The following is a 14,463-nucleotide window of genomic DNA, read 5'->3' as shown; positions in this document are numbered from 1 at the left end:
CATTAAAGACCACAATAATAATAATAATAATAACAATAATAATAATAATAATGGGCAAATGTAAACTTTACAAATGGTTTTATATTCGTAAATAAAGTATTGGTTTACAGTAAAACAAAGTATTTTAGATATGATTTTTTGAAAAAAATTACCACATGTAAGAATGACCGGCATCTGTCCATTTTCAAAACAAATGTGGCTCTTGAGCTCCAAAGTTTGCCCACCCTTGTTTGAGAATGATCTTATGATTAAAATTTTCAGTGGACTATGGACTGCTCAGTTTTCTGCCGCTGTTTTGACTGGCTACCGCAAGATGGCAGTCTTTCATCCTAAAACGATCAAAGAAGAAGACGACGGTGACGCGGAGCATGCTGGGTAATACCAACATGGCGACCTCCTGTGAATTAGCCGGCAAAGATATTCACGCTTCGGACGTGGATATTTTACTACACCCTGAATTGCTGTCTCAAGATTTTCTTCAGTTGATTTTGAATGAGGTGAGATATAATATCAAAACGACGCATTCACATTACAATTCAATTAATGAATTAGTTCGAGGAACGAAACAGTCGCGTTAGCATACTTGTCAAAAAACTCAATGCATCTCCTCTGGTCATGTTCGTACTTAAAAGATGGTCTCACCAGTTTTTATGGCTTAGAAAAAGATAAGTTCCAAAGATTGCGGGAGTCGGAACCAACTCATAGACCTCTACGTACGACACGTTATCCCGCGACCTCAGCGCACTTTACCCGACAACCGCTGGGGAAAGAGGATGGCGAAGACTCGAGGCAGACAAGCCCCAGCCGGCCTGCGACCGGACAGGTGAGTCGCCCTACCAATGCACCTTCAAGCGGGGGGATCACACTGAGGTGTAGCAAGGTCTGGGAACAGAATTGCGCTAGGATCATATCTCCAGAGACACACTTAAACTTGACTTGAATTTCAAACTAGCCACCATCTCATTCAAAACAATGAAATGACAAAAAGTGTCAGTAATGAATACACAAATAACCAATTATCATAACATGCAAAATAAACTATGAATGAATCGAACAAGAATTTTAATTTTACAATTTAGCGGTACCTCACCGGAAGACAAAAATAAGACCATAGCCCAGTTTATATGAACTCGCTGCTTTTGTTTTGTTTTTTTATACGCCAGCTCACGGTTCACCAGCTTTCTAAGTTTGGTCATGGCGTTCACTAGCTGAGCTGTGATCGTTTGCTACAGTTTACTGTTTCTCTCTAATGCTTGGTTGTGCCGTTCCTTTCTTTCCAGGGACCACTTTAGGTCCTCTCATTCTATTTCCTATGGCTCAGCAAAAATCAAGAAGCCGGAAATGAGTACAGTGTCGTCATCAGGAGTGGCCGACAGGCTAAAACCCCCACCGGCGCTAAATCTGGCCAACCCCATTCGTCGTTTATCTGGCAGTTCATCTACATTGTCACCACCACCATCATCGTCGTCAATGTCTTCTTCCAACCAGAGGTTTTCACGCTGCCCTGACACAGCAAGCCTAAAGCGGGAGGCAAACTGCTCTGTAAGAACCATAAGTTATGCTATTGGACTATTCGTGTTTTGGAATTCCAGTCGTTCCAGACATACAGTGGATATAACAAGTCTACACACTCTAAATTTTTTTAAATGCTTTATGTTTTAGTCTCGTGTTTACAAATCACAAAAAGAACTGCATTGGGAGTGTGTTGATTTTTTAAAAATATTTATTTATTTATTAATTACCAATTAAGAATGTTCATAGTATTTTGAAATATTCTTCACGATTGGTTCAGTCAGTCATTTTATGGTTGTGAGTTTTCTTGACTGCTCTTTCATTGTTTATCATTTTTGTCTTCAGGGTGTTTCAATGTCTCCAGAGGTGAAGAAAAAGATTCAGCATGTGACATGGCCATGACGTCAGCCCTTTCAAGACTCGCTAAGTGTGATTTCACAGGTTGGCTACAAATAAACATTTTAAAAATGTTCATTCATCGGTCATCTCACTGGTAATGCGCTATTATGTGATGCTGGTGGGGCGAATACAACTTTGCACTTGAGATCATCTCGTAGTTCTTCATGTAGCTTTTTACACGTTTAGCATGTGTTATTGGCGAGTGTGTGTATATATAATACTTTATATATTTCTGTACTGACATTTTCTGCAAGCTTTTGTTTTGTGTGTGTGATGTGGTGACTTAGTGTAATAACGCTGTCATTTTATAATTCACAGCCAAGTAGCTCAAATGGAATTAACAATAAAATGGCTCACTGTCAACATTCATTCTTAAATTTTTCACAAAAATGGGATTACATTTTTAAGGCACCAGGCATGAGCTATAAACATTGACAACCTTTTTTGTTCTGTGGACTGTTGACTTTCTTTTTAGATCAGAGATGCCAACTTCATACTTTTACCCACAACTTTTTTTTTTGTTAAAATCAATCAAGTGTGACAAATGAAATGATCAGCGTTACTTTTACTAAAGAAGGGGAAATCAATTTTGCATTTATGACCATGAACAGTAGTCGGTAGTGAGCTCCACGTGAGGCTAAATGACAGTCGCGGTCAAGGATGAAAATCAACTGGTTCCCAATTGTTTGATTCCCAGGAATTGATTGTTTGCCTGGCAATTGTGCTGATCAATTCCTGAAATAAGAAACCTTGCTTTAGTGTTTCATTCTCGGTTGTTTTGAATTGTGAAAGAAATTGCACACTTGTCTTTTGCGGAAGGCAGTATGAAAATCTCCAAAATGGATAGTATGAACGAGCGACGCTATGCCTTTGTTAACACTTTATTTTGGATCATTCTTAAATTCATAAATCTGACTCCATGCATTTCTAAATTTTACACAAGTCATTAACACCAAATGGCACAGAGGCGAATCCATGCAACAAAGAGATTAGTAACATTAGAAGCATGCAATCTGAGTTCATGTCGATTCTACACAATAATTCATATTTTCAAACATGTCCTCTACATTCATGCAAGTAGTTATATTGTTAGCGTTATTCTTCGGTTCTTGTCATATGCTATGCCGTACCCCATTGAACATTAGAATGGAGTAACGAGACTGCAGCGTGGTGCCGCGTATGCTCAATGAGCATTTCTATGTGTGTGTGTATGCAAATTATGCGTGCAGCGGCGTCCTTCAGATGTCTTTGCCACACTCCGGGCACAGGATGTCGTCACGCTCGGTCAGGAAGCCGCGGCCCACCAGGGACACTGAGCACTTCTTACAGTTGAAGCAGTCGTTGTGCCACTGGCGCTCCTCAAAGGAAATGTACTTGCTGCCTCCGAGGCCTGAAAAAACAAAAGTTGCACTCATGGGAACTTAAAGGAATGAATGGGAATACAATAAAAAGTGTAGCTGGGAGGTTTGCCTGGAACAGGGAACATACAGGTGAGTCATGCTTTATTTTATTCAACCTGATTTTGTTTTTGAATAAAATAAAAACATGTCTTAAATCTGTTTTTAGTACAATTTTGATTTTAATCATTTTTCATTGAGGGCTATGGACGTCAAATATTGATTTTAACAGAGCTGGCAGTTAATGAGTTAAATATGTAAAATGTCCAACAATGTAGTGGAACCTGTCAAGTTGAATCAATCTGAATTTTACAAAAAATGTCTTCACTTACCATCTGAACGATTAGCATATTATACAAAAAAACCTGCCAATGATTTAAGTCTTGCTTAATGACGAGTTAGTCTTTTTTTAAATTTTCTTTGCTAAATGCAAAGAAATCAGCAACGAAAAGGTTTCTTGGGACCTCAGAGATTCCATTGGCGCAGACTTCCATGAAAATTTTGGGAAAATTCTCCCCTTCAAAGAGATTTTTAAAATGGATTTGCTGTGGAGATAAGAATGTATTTTTTCCCCTTTATTTTATATTATTCCCATTAACATGATTTCCTATGGGAAATATTTCAGAATCAAATCAATCTAGCTTTTTAGACCTAAGAAATTCTCCTGTTTTTCTAAAAATATAATGATGAAAAAGTCTTGGCTAAACGTAAAATTGCTCATTAACTGCAGTTTTCAGAGTAGGATTAAAAATCGATTTATTTTGAAATATAGCCTATTTTGCCCCCCCGTCACAGGTTATGGGTTCAAATCTCATATCTTGACTCTTTTGTGAGTTTTATGTATCCGTGTAGTCAGGTTTCCTTCCTCATTAGAAAAACATGCACATTAGGCTAACTGAACACACTAAATTGTCCATATGTGTGAGTATGAATCAGGATTCATTTTATATTTTTACTCCTCAACTACAATCATATGTTTCTCTTCAGAGTCAGACAAACAATAAGCACGCCAACAAATATCGTGCAGCCCCTTTGTTCAGTGTGTGAGAAGAGGTGAGAATGGTTGCAGGGCACCTGTGGAAAAGAAGGAGGAGGAGCTGTGGAGACTCCAGCTCAACTTAATGAGGACAAGCTATATTTAAAAAAAAAAAGGAGGAGAGGATGTATTTAGTTGATTTGTTTACCGCTGATGGGCGTGGTGCAGGATGCACACTTCTTGGCGTAGAGGTTGCAGAAGCAGTTGAGACAGTAGGCAAAGTCGTCTCTGGAGGTGAACCTCTGGCCAGACAGCTGCTGCTTGCAGCTGGTGCACAGGAAGCAGTCCTTGTGCCAAGGCTGGTCACGGTAGGTCACGCCGCCAGTGGTGATAGGCTGAGATAGAGCATCGTGTGGCATTATGGCACTGGCGGTATGTTATTTGAGAAGAAAACTTTCTGCCCCCCCTACCTTCTTGCAATGCACACACTGCATAGCGAACTGCTTCTCGTAGCAGGGCACGCAGAAGTTGTGGTTATCCTTGGGGATGAAGCTCTTGGTGCCAATGGGCTGCTGGCATCGCTGGCAGGTGAAGCAGGTTTCGTGCCAGCTGTTGCCCTTGTGCTCCATCTTCCTGGAGCCTTCAGGGCAGCAACAACAAAGACCGCCAAGATGAGAAAGAGAACCTAGGAGGGTGTCGATACAGTGTTTTTATTTCCGTCCCCACCGGGCATGATGGTTTTCTTGCACTCGTGGCACTTGGAGGAGTATTCGTTGGAGTAGCACTCAGTGCACAGGAGCTGCTCGTCCTTAGTGGAGAAGGGCTTGTCCACCAGGGAGCGCTTGCACTGGAAGCACTTGAAGCACTCTTCATGCCAGTGGCGGTCTTTGTAAGACAGATCCTGCCGGGACAGGGGATGCTTGTTCATGAGTGGATATTGCCCTCCCCATCGAAAAACGACCAGACTTAGTATGTGTTTCCACATGCATGCTCACTCTGGTATTGCAGCCAATGGGTTTCTTGCAGTCCTCGCAAGTGTTGGAGTACAGACTCTCGTAACATTTTACACAGTAGGGATTTTCCTCTCGCAGGACGTACTTCTTCCCAAACAGGGATTCCTTGCAGTAGTGGCAGTCGTAGCGGTCTGTCATTTTCACCCACGACTGATCGCTTAGGATTATAAAGAAAAACACAGAGATGACAGTGAAAGGTCATCTATTGTTACTGGGCACGCTTTTAAACATTTCAATGTTCTCAATGTTTCCCCACTCGCTCGCTCCCTCTCTCTCTCTCTCTCTCTCTCTCTCTCTCTCTCTCTCTCTCTCTCTCTCAGCAGGCTCCTATTTTGTTCTGGCTCCAAAAGAGGAGGTTATAAATAAGCCCTATCAGTCTACTTAGTGTGTGTGTGTGTGTGAGCGAGCGAGGGTCCACGCACGTACATACACACACACACAACTTCTGCATACCACCAACTCACCCCACTATACTGTATGCATCCATCAGCTAACCTCCAGCTGTCAGCACTGCAGTATCCCTTGTCACTGTGTGTATAAGTGGCTTGAATGGCTACTCACTACCACAGCTGCTCACCCTGGGTCTCTCACCTGTGTCTTTTGTCATTCGGCGAGCAGTATGGATTCAAATCAAGGGTGGGATATTCTTTTCAAAGATAAAAGTTAGGTTTTTCAAATTGGCCGTTAGGACCCGATCAAAAGTTATCCGGTGTCCTGCTTTGAGCTTGACAGCCTTCATCCCATCTCTCTATTGATCCAAGAAAATAACTTCCCAACTCTTCCGCAGTGTTTGTTCCAGATAAAATTTGTCCTACTCAATCATCAAAAACACTCTAGATGTTTCTGAAAATATTCAAAAGCTGAATGGTATTCTCTTTCCGTTCACCCCGCCCACATTCTCTTATTGTCTATCACTGCCCACCATGACTCACCTAGCTTACACAAGAATTTATCTACTGCCTAAAAATAAAAACAGCTAATCTGAAGTGCCACAAATACAGTCTGCGGGCTCGGTTCGACACGATGGGCAGCTGTTTCCCAGATAGTTGGGCTCCCTTTGATGGTGGACAAACTAAAGCCAGTGAGATGATGAACCATCATGTGGGTCCTGAAGGTCTATCCCTGCAAATCCCAGCCAACTGTTCTTAAGGCCTGCATACTACGGGTGGCAATCACAGTACGATATTAGCACAATATTTTTCCAATGCTAATCATAATAGTCTGATTATTTCAAAAGAATAATGATAATAATCCAAAAAAGTGAAGGAAAAAACAAATGACCATGAAAACTGATGCCATATGATAGGACATTATTTTTCTATACCAGACATATTTTTCCAAACATTTCACCAAAAGTGTACTTGTAAAAACGTTTACAATAAAATCCCAAATTAAACGCTTCCCTCACAAAAATAACTGCCCATACCATAACTCACGATATGATATTATTGCCAAATAGGTTGGAGATAAATATAATACAGTCAATCAAAAATATGTTTCACTTCACAATATTACTATCAAAAACAAATCTCCATCCTCATGTTTCTGTCAACAAGAGCATTGATATCGAAACTTACGGTATCGTTATTGTAACATTGCAATATCCATTTTCTTTTTATCCCAATCTATTTGTCATTCATGTCTGCCCTCTTTCCATTACCTCTACATTTCAGGATGCAGGAAATATGAAAATGCCATAGAAAGTGTGTTGCCAACCCTAAGATTGCAGCGGTCTGATCTCCAGCCTCATGAATGGCATAACCTAAATGATCAATCAAGTGAAAGACTTTAAATCAAACGTGTCCATGAGATCACGATCTGTACCAGACAAAATAAGGCCTGATGCCTTCAGAGGCGAAAATGTTGGGAATTAAAGGTGGACAGCGGCCTCTCGGTTGAGTACTTTTAGGATGATAAAAATCAAAGAGGCTGCTGCCCGAAGGCCCGACAGCTGGGATGGCGGGTGAAGGAGAAAGATGGTCAAATAGTGACAAGACCACAGAGGTGGGATGAAAGGATTGATGGGGGGGATGAAGATGATGATTGGGGATGAGCAGATGATGGATAGATCGGTCTTACCTTCTTGTGTGAGAAGTTTGTGCCTGTGCGGAGTCTGGATCAGACTGAGGCAAGACTCTCTGGGAGATCGCTAGTCAATTGCATTACTCCACCCAGGAAGGGCTAATTGAAAATGGGGGAGGAGCAATATTAAGAGTTGGTGGGTGGGTGGGTCGGTGGTTGTTGGGGTTTTTTTTTCTTTTTTTTTTTTAAGATCTATAAATAAAGCAGCGCTTCTCAGAGATAAACCCGAGGCCGCCCATTCAATCACCGACTCCCGGAGTCAACCATGTGGCCTTTTACGGTCACTCGGATAGTTTACGGTCACCATCACAATGCAATATATTCTCCCTAATCTTTGCAAAGCCTTTTAATCAAATGTGTATTTCAGCTTTTCTCATCTTTTTTCTCGAAAAATGATGGCAATGATCCAAACACGCAAACGCCTGCAAATTATTACGGCACTTCACATTATTTGTTGCATGAAACAGGACACCATCCAAAGCGTCGAGGGTCTAACCAAGAGGATTGTCACCCCCCTCCCCTCCCCTCCCCTCTCTCCACTCATAGGTCTCATCTGTCTCTACCTCCACTCACTGGGGAAGACACATACAATCCTAAACCTCCAACGCATCGGATATAGTATTCAGGCCTGGTGATGACAGACACCCGCATGGTGGCAAATTATAGCGCTATTTTCTTCACCCTCTCGCTGAAACATGCACAGTGCACACGCATCCCAGTTCGTTATTTCAGCCAAAGCCTCTATGGCTCTCTCTCAGGTTTTCCTGACCCGATGGGCCCTGGATTCCCTCCAGTGAGAAACACGTCAGCAGTGCTCGACTAAGCTCCGAGTGCTCTATTTGTGGTGCACCTCGGAGAGATTAGTTCGTGTGAGGAGACAAAAACGGGGTCTTTACAGCTGAATGTGTTCATTGTACGTATTTATGTACGTGAATTGACTGATCGATGGCTTGCTTATATTACATGCTTTTTTTTTTCAGACCAATACCAGCAAGAGTACTTAGCTCTTGACTCGTCACAGATACCAATACCAAGTACCGATACCACAAGTACTTTTGATATGAAACATTTCAAATTAATTTACTGCTATTAAAGACATCTGCCGAAGAGAGGCAAAGACAATTTGAATTTTGAGGATTTTGTAACCACAATATTTCACAGTGTTTGGTTCAGAAGATGAATGAACGACCGAATGAATGAACGAATGAACGAGTGAGTGATTGAGTGAATGAATGAATGATTTCTTAACATAATTCATATTCACTATTACATTAATGTGCTTTATTGCAAGTCACTTAAGGTTATTTTTTCAATGCCCGTGGAAAATCAACATTCAAGCCGTGGAATCAAGAATTGCTCTCTGCAGAATCGGCATTGTTTTTTGGAATCAACACGTTTTCGTGGGTGGGCTAATTATGGCTGTCACTTTTAATAGCATTTTTTTTTTCCAAACAAACCATGATTATATACAATGTATGCTTGAAATGAAAGTAAGACAGTGTATAATAAGTGATGCATCATAAAATGATACTCAAATGTGGAGAGTAGGACAAACAGGATGCCATGTCCTTTGACTCAATATTTTTGACTCCCTAATTGAAGGCAGATGGTTGAAGAGAAGACAGAGCAGCATGTTGTACTTATTAAGGAGAACATGACTAGTAATAGATTGGATTACTCTTCCTGTGACAGACATGGGGCATATTTTCCATGCAAACTGTATGTCTTTGTTAAACAAGAAAATCACAAGGTATTTTGACTATGCAAGTACTAAACAGGAGGGAAAAAAAGTCTACAGTATTTACAGCCAAGCCATCATGTTTAATCATGAACATACGATCGAACATATGAATTAACAATACAAATTACGAATTAAAAAAACACATGAAAGAATTTGTAATCTAAGGAATAAAAGGTTTTGTTTTTCCCAATGAAATGTTATAAATAAAATAATAAATACAATTATAAATCAAATTTGCGTATTATCAGTAAAACAAGAAAATGGAGGAAATGCGATGGTGTCAAAAGCATGTTGTCGTTTTTCTTTGGGTATTTCAAAAAAGTGTGTCACAGACAACATGCTGTTTTATCTTCTTACGTGCTTCTTACATGCTTGCAACACAGTTTAAATGGGCTCAGCTGTGAACTATTTAAAGAAGACCCCCTACCAAACTTTTACTCCACCCTTCACTAAAATTTGAAAATGGCACACAACGGGGGTGTTACCTGACTTGGATGGGGGTCAGAGGGTCAGCCGTGATTGACAGCAGCAGAAACTCCGACCAAAATATTTTCTATATTAAGACAAGCTATGCTAAAGAAACGAACCAAATGCTATGCTAACAAATCACTCATCTGAAAATTGTTCGCAAACGCCACTACATACTATGTTGCCAGTATACCCCATGGTAGCAAGACTCCGGGAGTGATGTCGGGAATCCCTGCTCGTCCAATCAGAGGCCATAAAAAAACAAATTCATGTACAATGTTTAACTTAAGGATATCGCCACACAAACAGATTTCAAGCGTTAAGCTTCGAGCAAATTCAAGCTTTCACCAAACATGCACTGAATATCAAAATGACCTAGACGTTAGTTGACAACTGTTTATACCATTTATCAGCAAAAAATAAAATATTTAGGGTTTAAGCGCGTGGCCTATACCAAATAGGAGATTCTATCGACAAAGTCTTGCAGAAAGGTCTGGCAAAATGTCCCATTACTTATATCCAGCTGGCCCATAATGACCCTTCCTTGGTGTCTAGCTCAGCTCCGCAGTCCAAGGGATAAAAGTGCAGCTGTCTCGTGATGCTTCAGCTCGGCGCGTCCTTGCGCTGCCAACATAAGAGGCCGCGTGGAAAGGTCAGGAAAGACGGACCCCGTTGTCTTTTTTTGGACTGCTAATCATTGGTATGCAGGAGACCAATTGCACTGGAATCCTTGCAACTCATCCGAGGACCAAAATGAGCATCCTGAAAAAAAAAACTACGAACAGAGGAAATGGATCCCCGGGACCAACTTGAGCGTCATAACGAAGGTCGCTCAAAGGGCAATTGTATCTGATGGAGGATGGATTTTTTTTTAGGCTCATGGGACAAGAGAACCGCTTAGTGACCAGAGCAAGAATTGGATTGAAATCGGATTAAATACGCAAATCTACACAAATGTTTGCACTTTTATTCTAGTGGTACCGACTTTCAGGCGTCGCCACAGAAAAACCCGTGTCTATTAAAGTAGCCTAACCATTTCTCCAAATCAATTAAACTTGACTAACTCGGAAGACAACATGTGATTGGATTCCAATATTTAATTTAATTATGCTCAAAATAATACAGCACCAATTTCTCTTATGAATGTCATAAGACTGATGAAGGCCCAAATATGTCAGTAAGCATCATTAATCTAGGCCAACAAACAAAAGCTTAATGACTGGCATCAAATCACTGTTTCCATGAGAAAATATATTTTACACCAAAATCTCAAATTGGAATTAAGGCTGCAACAAAATATGTTCGGGGGGGGACGGGGTGCTTAAGCACCCGGTGGAGCAGTTTGGGGGATTGACGTCTTGCTCAAAGGACACAACAGCTGTGTGTCTGTGGATGGTCTTGACCTGGGGTCCCTGGGGTGATAGGTGACGATCGTATCCACTTGATCACGGCTGCCCCCATATATTTACACATACGTATAATGCTGAAGGGCCTTAATGGGGGCCAGAGATTTCTGACTGGGTTATAAATGCCCCACCAGCCTCGGTGTAGCAACACCATCCTTGACCCACTAACGGCTTTAAGCAGCATCAAACCAATGTATCTAAGATCAAATGTTCCTCAGGTTCACTTTTTTGTAGTCTTTAGCCTTCATAGGAATCTTAATAACATCATTTGTAACACCAGAGCATACGCTTGACCCCAAAGCATTTTTCTCAAGATTATCATAGCGATTTGTCACCTCTTGTTGAGTCAAATATTGACCAAGCCTGATTTTCACAGTCTGCTCTCGCTGCCATCGTGGTGATACGAGTCTATATCTGACTTGGCGAATCTGCACACATTTAACCTGGTGTTGTGTTCCCAGGCAGCTAAATCCCTGAAAAGATTAGTGGGGTGTTTCAACTCGAGCCTTTATTTAGAAAATCTCTTGTCTTTGTTCACTTAAACACTGCACACACATAAACCTGAAGTGTTGAACTACAGATAGAATAGCTTGTGCGTGGTTTATGTGCAAAGTACGTTTCAGCATGCACGATTGTTTTGTTTCATGGCAAGCAGCTGGAAGACTGTCCCAGTGACTTGTTTTAAATGACCACTCCCACATGTCCACTTTTACTGAGGACAAAATGGGCAGATAAATCACCATCTATTGCAATTTATTTGCTCGATAGGAAACTTCAGGATCTTGGCCACAAGAAAAGCTCAATATTGAGCACTTAACTAATGGGCTCAAATGTATTTGGTGCTTTTATTTATGCCGAAGTCCTGTTTCCACCAAGCAGTGTGGTTTGGAACAAAACTTGAAGGATGGAGCTTGACACACTACCAAAAGTGAAAGTAAAAAAAAAAAAAACTATATCCTGAGCCTAATAGAATAATTGCCCAGGTCATTTTTGACACAGTCACATTAATAAATTTAATAAATTAATACATTTATAAATTTATGAATAAATGAATGAATAAATGAACGAATAAATGAATGAATAAATGAATGAATAAATAAATAAATAAATAAGAACAAAGTGCTTGCAAAAACCGGACTGTTTGTGTGTTAAAGGTGTTTGTTAACCCTCATTTTCCGAAGACGTTCCAAAATGACTTTTACAATTAGGCAAATCGTATTTATCATCACTTCTTACACCTTTTGTTGGGTTACTAACCAATGTGGCAGGGTACCTAAACCTTGGCGCTATCCACAATGGCTAGCCGTACCGCAGTCTCTGTCGAAACTGGTGAAAGTTGCGAAATGACCAATCTAAAAAGTTGAGCTATTCACACTACAGTTTGTTGGTGTTATTGTATTGTTATTGTATGTACTGTATGTATTGTAGTGTGTACCTACATAGTGTTATGGTACCTAAATCTTGGAGCTAGCCACAATGGCTAAGCTGTATTGCAGTCTTTGTCAAAACATGTAAAAGCTGTAAAATAACCAGTCGATAGCATCTCACTTTTTGGGGCCTCTCTGTTTGGGTAGTAACCACAGTGGGCATGGTAACTAAAGTGCTGAAAAGTCAGACGTGCAAAAGAAAACTTATCTAATGGTGAGTGTAAACCACATGGACATAGTAACTAGAGGGTAGAACTTGGCACCCTGCAGTCAATTTCTGTTGATGCTTGACTGTTAAGCTTTTCTAAATTCAGTGACTGAGTGAAAGACACTCACTTGTCTTGCCAACAAGCGGAGCCCTCTGTTCCCGAGTGTGTTTATCTGGCGAACTCTACCCGTCGCATAGCAATAGCAGCTGCCGTGGCCGCTCGCAGTTACCAGGCCTCGAGTGTCCAAAGGCAAGATCGGACACTGAAACCCGGGTTGTTTTCTGTGACACGAGAGAGAAAAGCACAGTTGGGTATGAAGTTGTCAAGCAAACATTACTCTATATTTGATGCTTCAGTTTCAGTCTAAATATACAGTATATGGTGTTACATGCTCGCTGCTACTGTTTCCACAGATGTCTGTGTACGGACTCGGGTGACTGTCTGTCCTCATATTTCCTATCTTTCAAAGTGAATATTGAGTTGATTTTAAAACCTGTTTGTCTTGGTGGACATTTTTATACACATATAACAGGTCCAGGTTTTAAAACGAATCCAGTTTGACATACGGTACACCCAACCTTCCATCCAAGAAATTTCTGGAGCGCTTAGGGTTGCGGGTGAGATGGGGCCTATCTCAGCTGACATTGGGTGAGCAGTTGCGTGCATCCTGGATTAGTTGATAGTCATTCAGGGTACATATCGACAAATAAACACACTTGGTCTCGATGGAAAATTTAGAGTCTTCAGTGAACGAGCAAGTTTTTGGAATGTTGACTGGAGGTCAAGGTGATTGTGAATTCCACGAAATGGTGTGAATTTTATAACGACACTTTTGCTCGCCAATAAACAGCAGTCAAGTGTAGTCACTGTTTCTAAGTTCATTTATGTAAGATGTACTAATGAATCCCAATCAGTGATGACTGAACAGCGCAGCTGCCTCGAAAAACATCCATACCGCACCACTACATCCTGAGAAAGTATTTACAAGGAAGACCAAAGATTCTGTTTCCTCATCATGTTTAATGGCTCTGCTGTGGCAGCTGCAGCCATTTTAGAAATGTGCTGATGACCATGTCGTTTTTTTCCTGTTTGAAATGCAGTTTTTGAAAACACATGGAGACTTACAGTATATTCCGGACTATAAGTCGCTCCGGAGTACAAGTTGCACCAGCCATAAAATTCATAATAAAGAAGAAAAAAACATATATCAGTCACACCCGAGTACAAGTAGCATTTTTGAGGGAACTTTATTTGACAAAATACAACACCAAGAACAGACATCAATAGGCAACAACAGGCTAAACGATACGGTATGCTAACATTACATAAACACAAACGAGGAACTGAGAATGTGCCTGACGCAACATGTTAACAGTTATTCAAATAACTCCAACATAAATAACAAGTTTATCAAACCATCTGTGTCACTCCAAATCATTCAATCCATCAAAATCTTCGTCCTTTGTATCACTTATAAACAACACCGCTGCTGACTCCGGAAGTGCATGTGGCGCTGACGTCGGACTCATCGTCAGTTGCGGTTCCCATTATTCCACAGGCATATATAACTATATGAAATAACTATAACATAAATAACAATTTTATCGAACCATCCATGTCACTCCAAATCATTAAATCCATCGAAATCTTCGTCCTCTGTCACTTATAAACAACGCAGCTGCTGAATCCGGAAGTACACACGGCGCTGAGGTCAGACTCATCGTCAGTTGTGGTTCCAATTATTTCACAGGCCTAGTGCGCCCTCATGCGGTTTAAAGTGAAAATAACACTAGTAAGTAAGTAATGCGTTAATGATCGGAGTAATAATGTGTT

The 14,463-nt window shown here is 40.8% G+C and overlaps 2 protein-coding genes across 2 annotated transcripts; one reads left to right on the top strand and one right to left on the bottom strand.

Annotated features, from left to right (window-relative positions):
- The first annotated feature begins 347 nt into the window (after window positions 1-347).
- Window positions 348-2,278, top strand: c21h2orf49 (chromosome 21 C2orf49 homolog). Its single transcript, XM_037239607.1, has 4 exons — window positions 348-497; window positions 660-823; window positions 1,281-1,542; window positions 1,858-2,278. Exons 1-4 carry the CDS (start codon window positions 369-371, stop codon window positions 1,912-1,914), a joined length of 612 nt encoding a protein of 203 aa, XP_037095502.1. The 5' UTR covers window positions 348-368; the 3' UTR covers window positions 1,915-2,278.
- Window positions 2,279-2,776: 498 nt separating this feature from the next.
- fhl2a (four and a half LIM domains 2a) lies at window positions 2,777-7,484 on the bottom strand. Its single transcript, XM_037239606.1, has 6 exons — window positions 7,377-7,484; window positions 5,280-5,454; window positions 5,011-5,185; window positions 4,755-4,924; window positions 4,493-4,679; window positions 2,777-3,301 (listed from the first exon to the last, which is right to left on the bottom strand). The coding sequence occupies exons 2-6, from the start codon at window positions 5,433-5,435 to the stop codon at window positions 3,150-3,152; spliced, it is 840 nt and encodes a 279-aa protein (XP_037095501.1). The 5' UTR covers window positions 5,436-5,454; window positions 7,377-7,484; the 3' UTR covers window positions 2,777-3,149.
- Between the last annotated feature and the right edge of the window lie 6,979 nt (window positions 7,485-14,463).

This window comes from Syngnathus acus, chromosome 21 (genome assembly GCF_901709675.1).
Source record: "Syngnathus acus chromosome 21, fSynAcu1.2, whole genome shotgun sequence".
Taxonomy (NCBI): domain Eukaryota; kingdom Metazoa; phylum Chordata; class Actinopteri; order Syngnathiformes; family Syngnathidae; genus Syngnathus; species Syngnathus acus.
This window is presented reverse-complemented; position numbering and strand designations above follow the sequence as displayed.

What these genes read in the sequence shown, in the direction of transcription:
- c21h2orf49 (XM_037239607.1), top strand. Translation starts at nt 369, where the DNA reads ATGCTGGGTAATACCAACATGGCGACCTCCTGTGAATTAGCCGGCAAA. An exon ending in TTCAGTTGATTTTGAATGAG is followed by an intron (nt 498 to 659) that starts GTGAGATATAAT and finishes TTTATGGCTTAG; the next exon opens with AAAAAGATAAGTTCCAAAGA. An exon ending in GCCGGCCTGCGACCGGACAG is followed by an intron (nt 824 to 1,280) that starts GTGAGTCGCCCT and finishes CTTTCTTTCCAG; the next exon opens with GGACCACTTTAGGTCCTCTC.
- fhl2a (XM_037239606.1), bottom strand. Translation starts at nt 5,435, where the DNA reads ATGACAGACCGCTACGACTGCCACTACTGCAAGGAATCCCTGTTTGGG. An exon ending in CCATTGGCTGCAATACCAGA is followed by an intron (nt 5,186 to 5,279) that starts GTGAGCATGCAT and finishes CTGTCCCGGCAG; the next exon opens with GATCTGTCTTACAAAGACCG. An exon ending in CAAGAAAACCATCATGCCCG is followed by an intron (nt 4,925 to 5,010) that starts GTGGGGACGGAA and finishes GCTGCCCTGAAG; the next exon opens with GCTCCAGGAAGATGGAGCAC.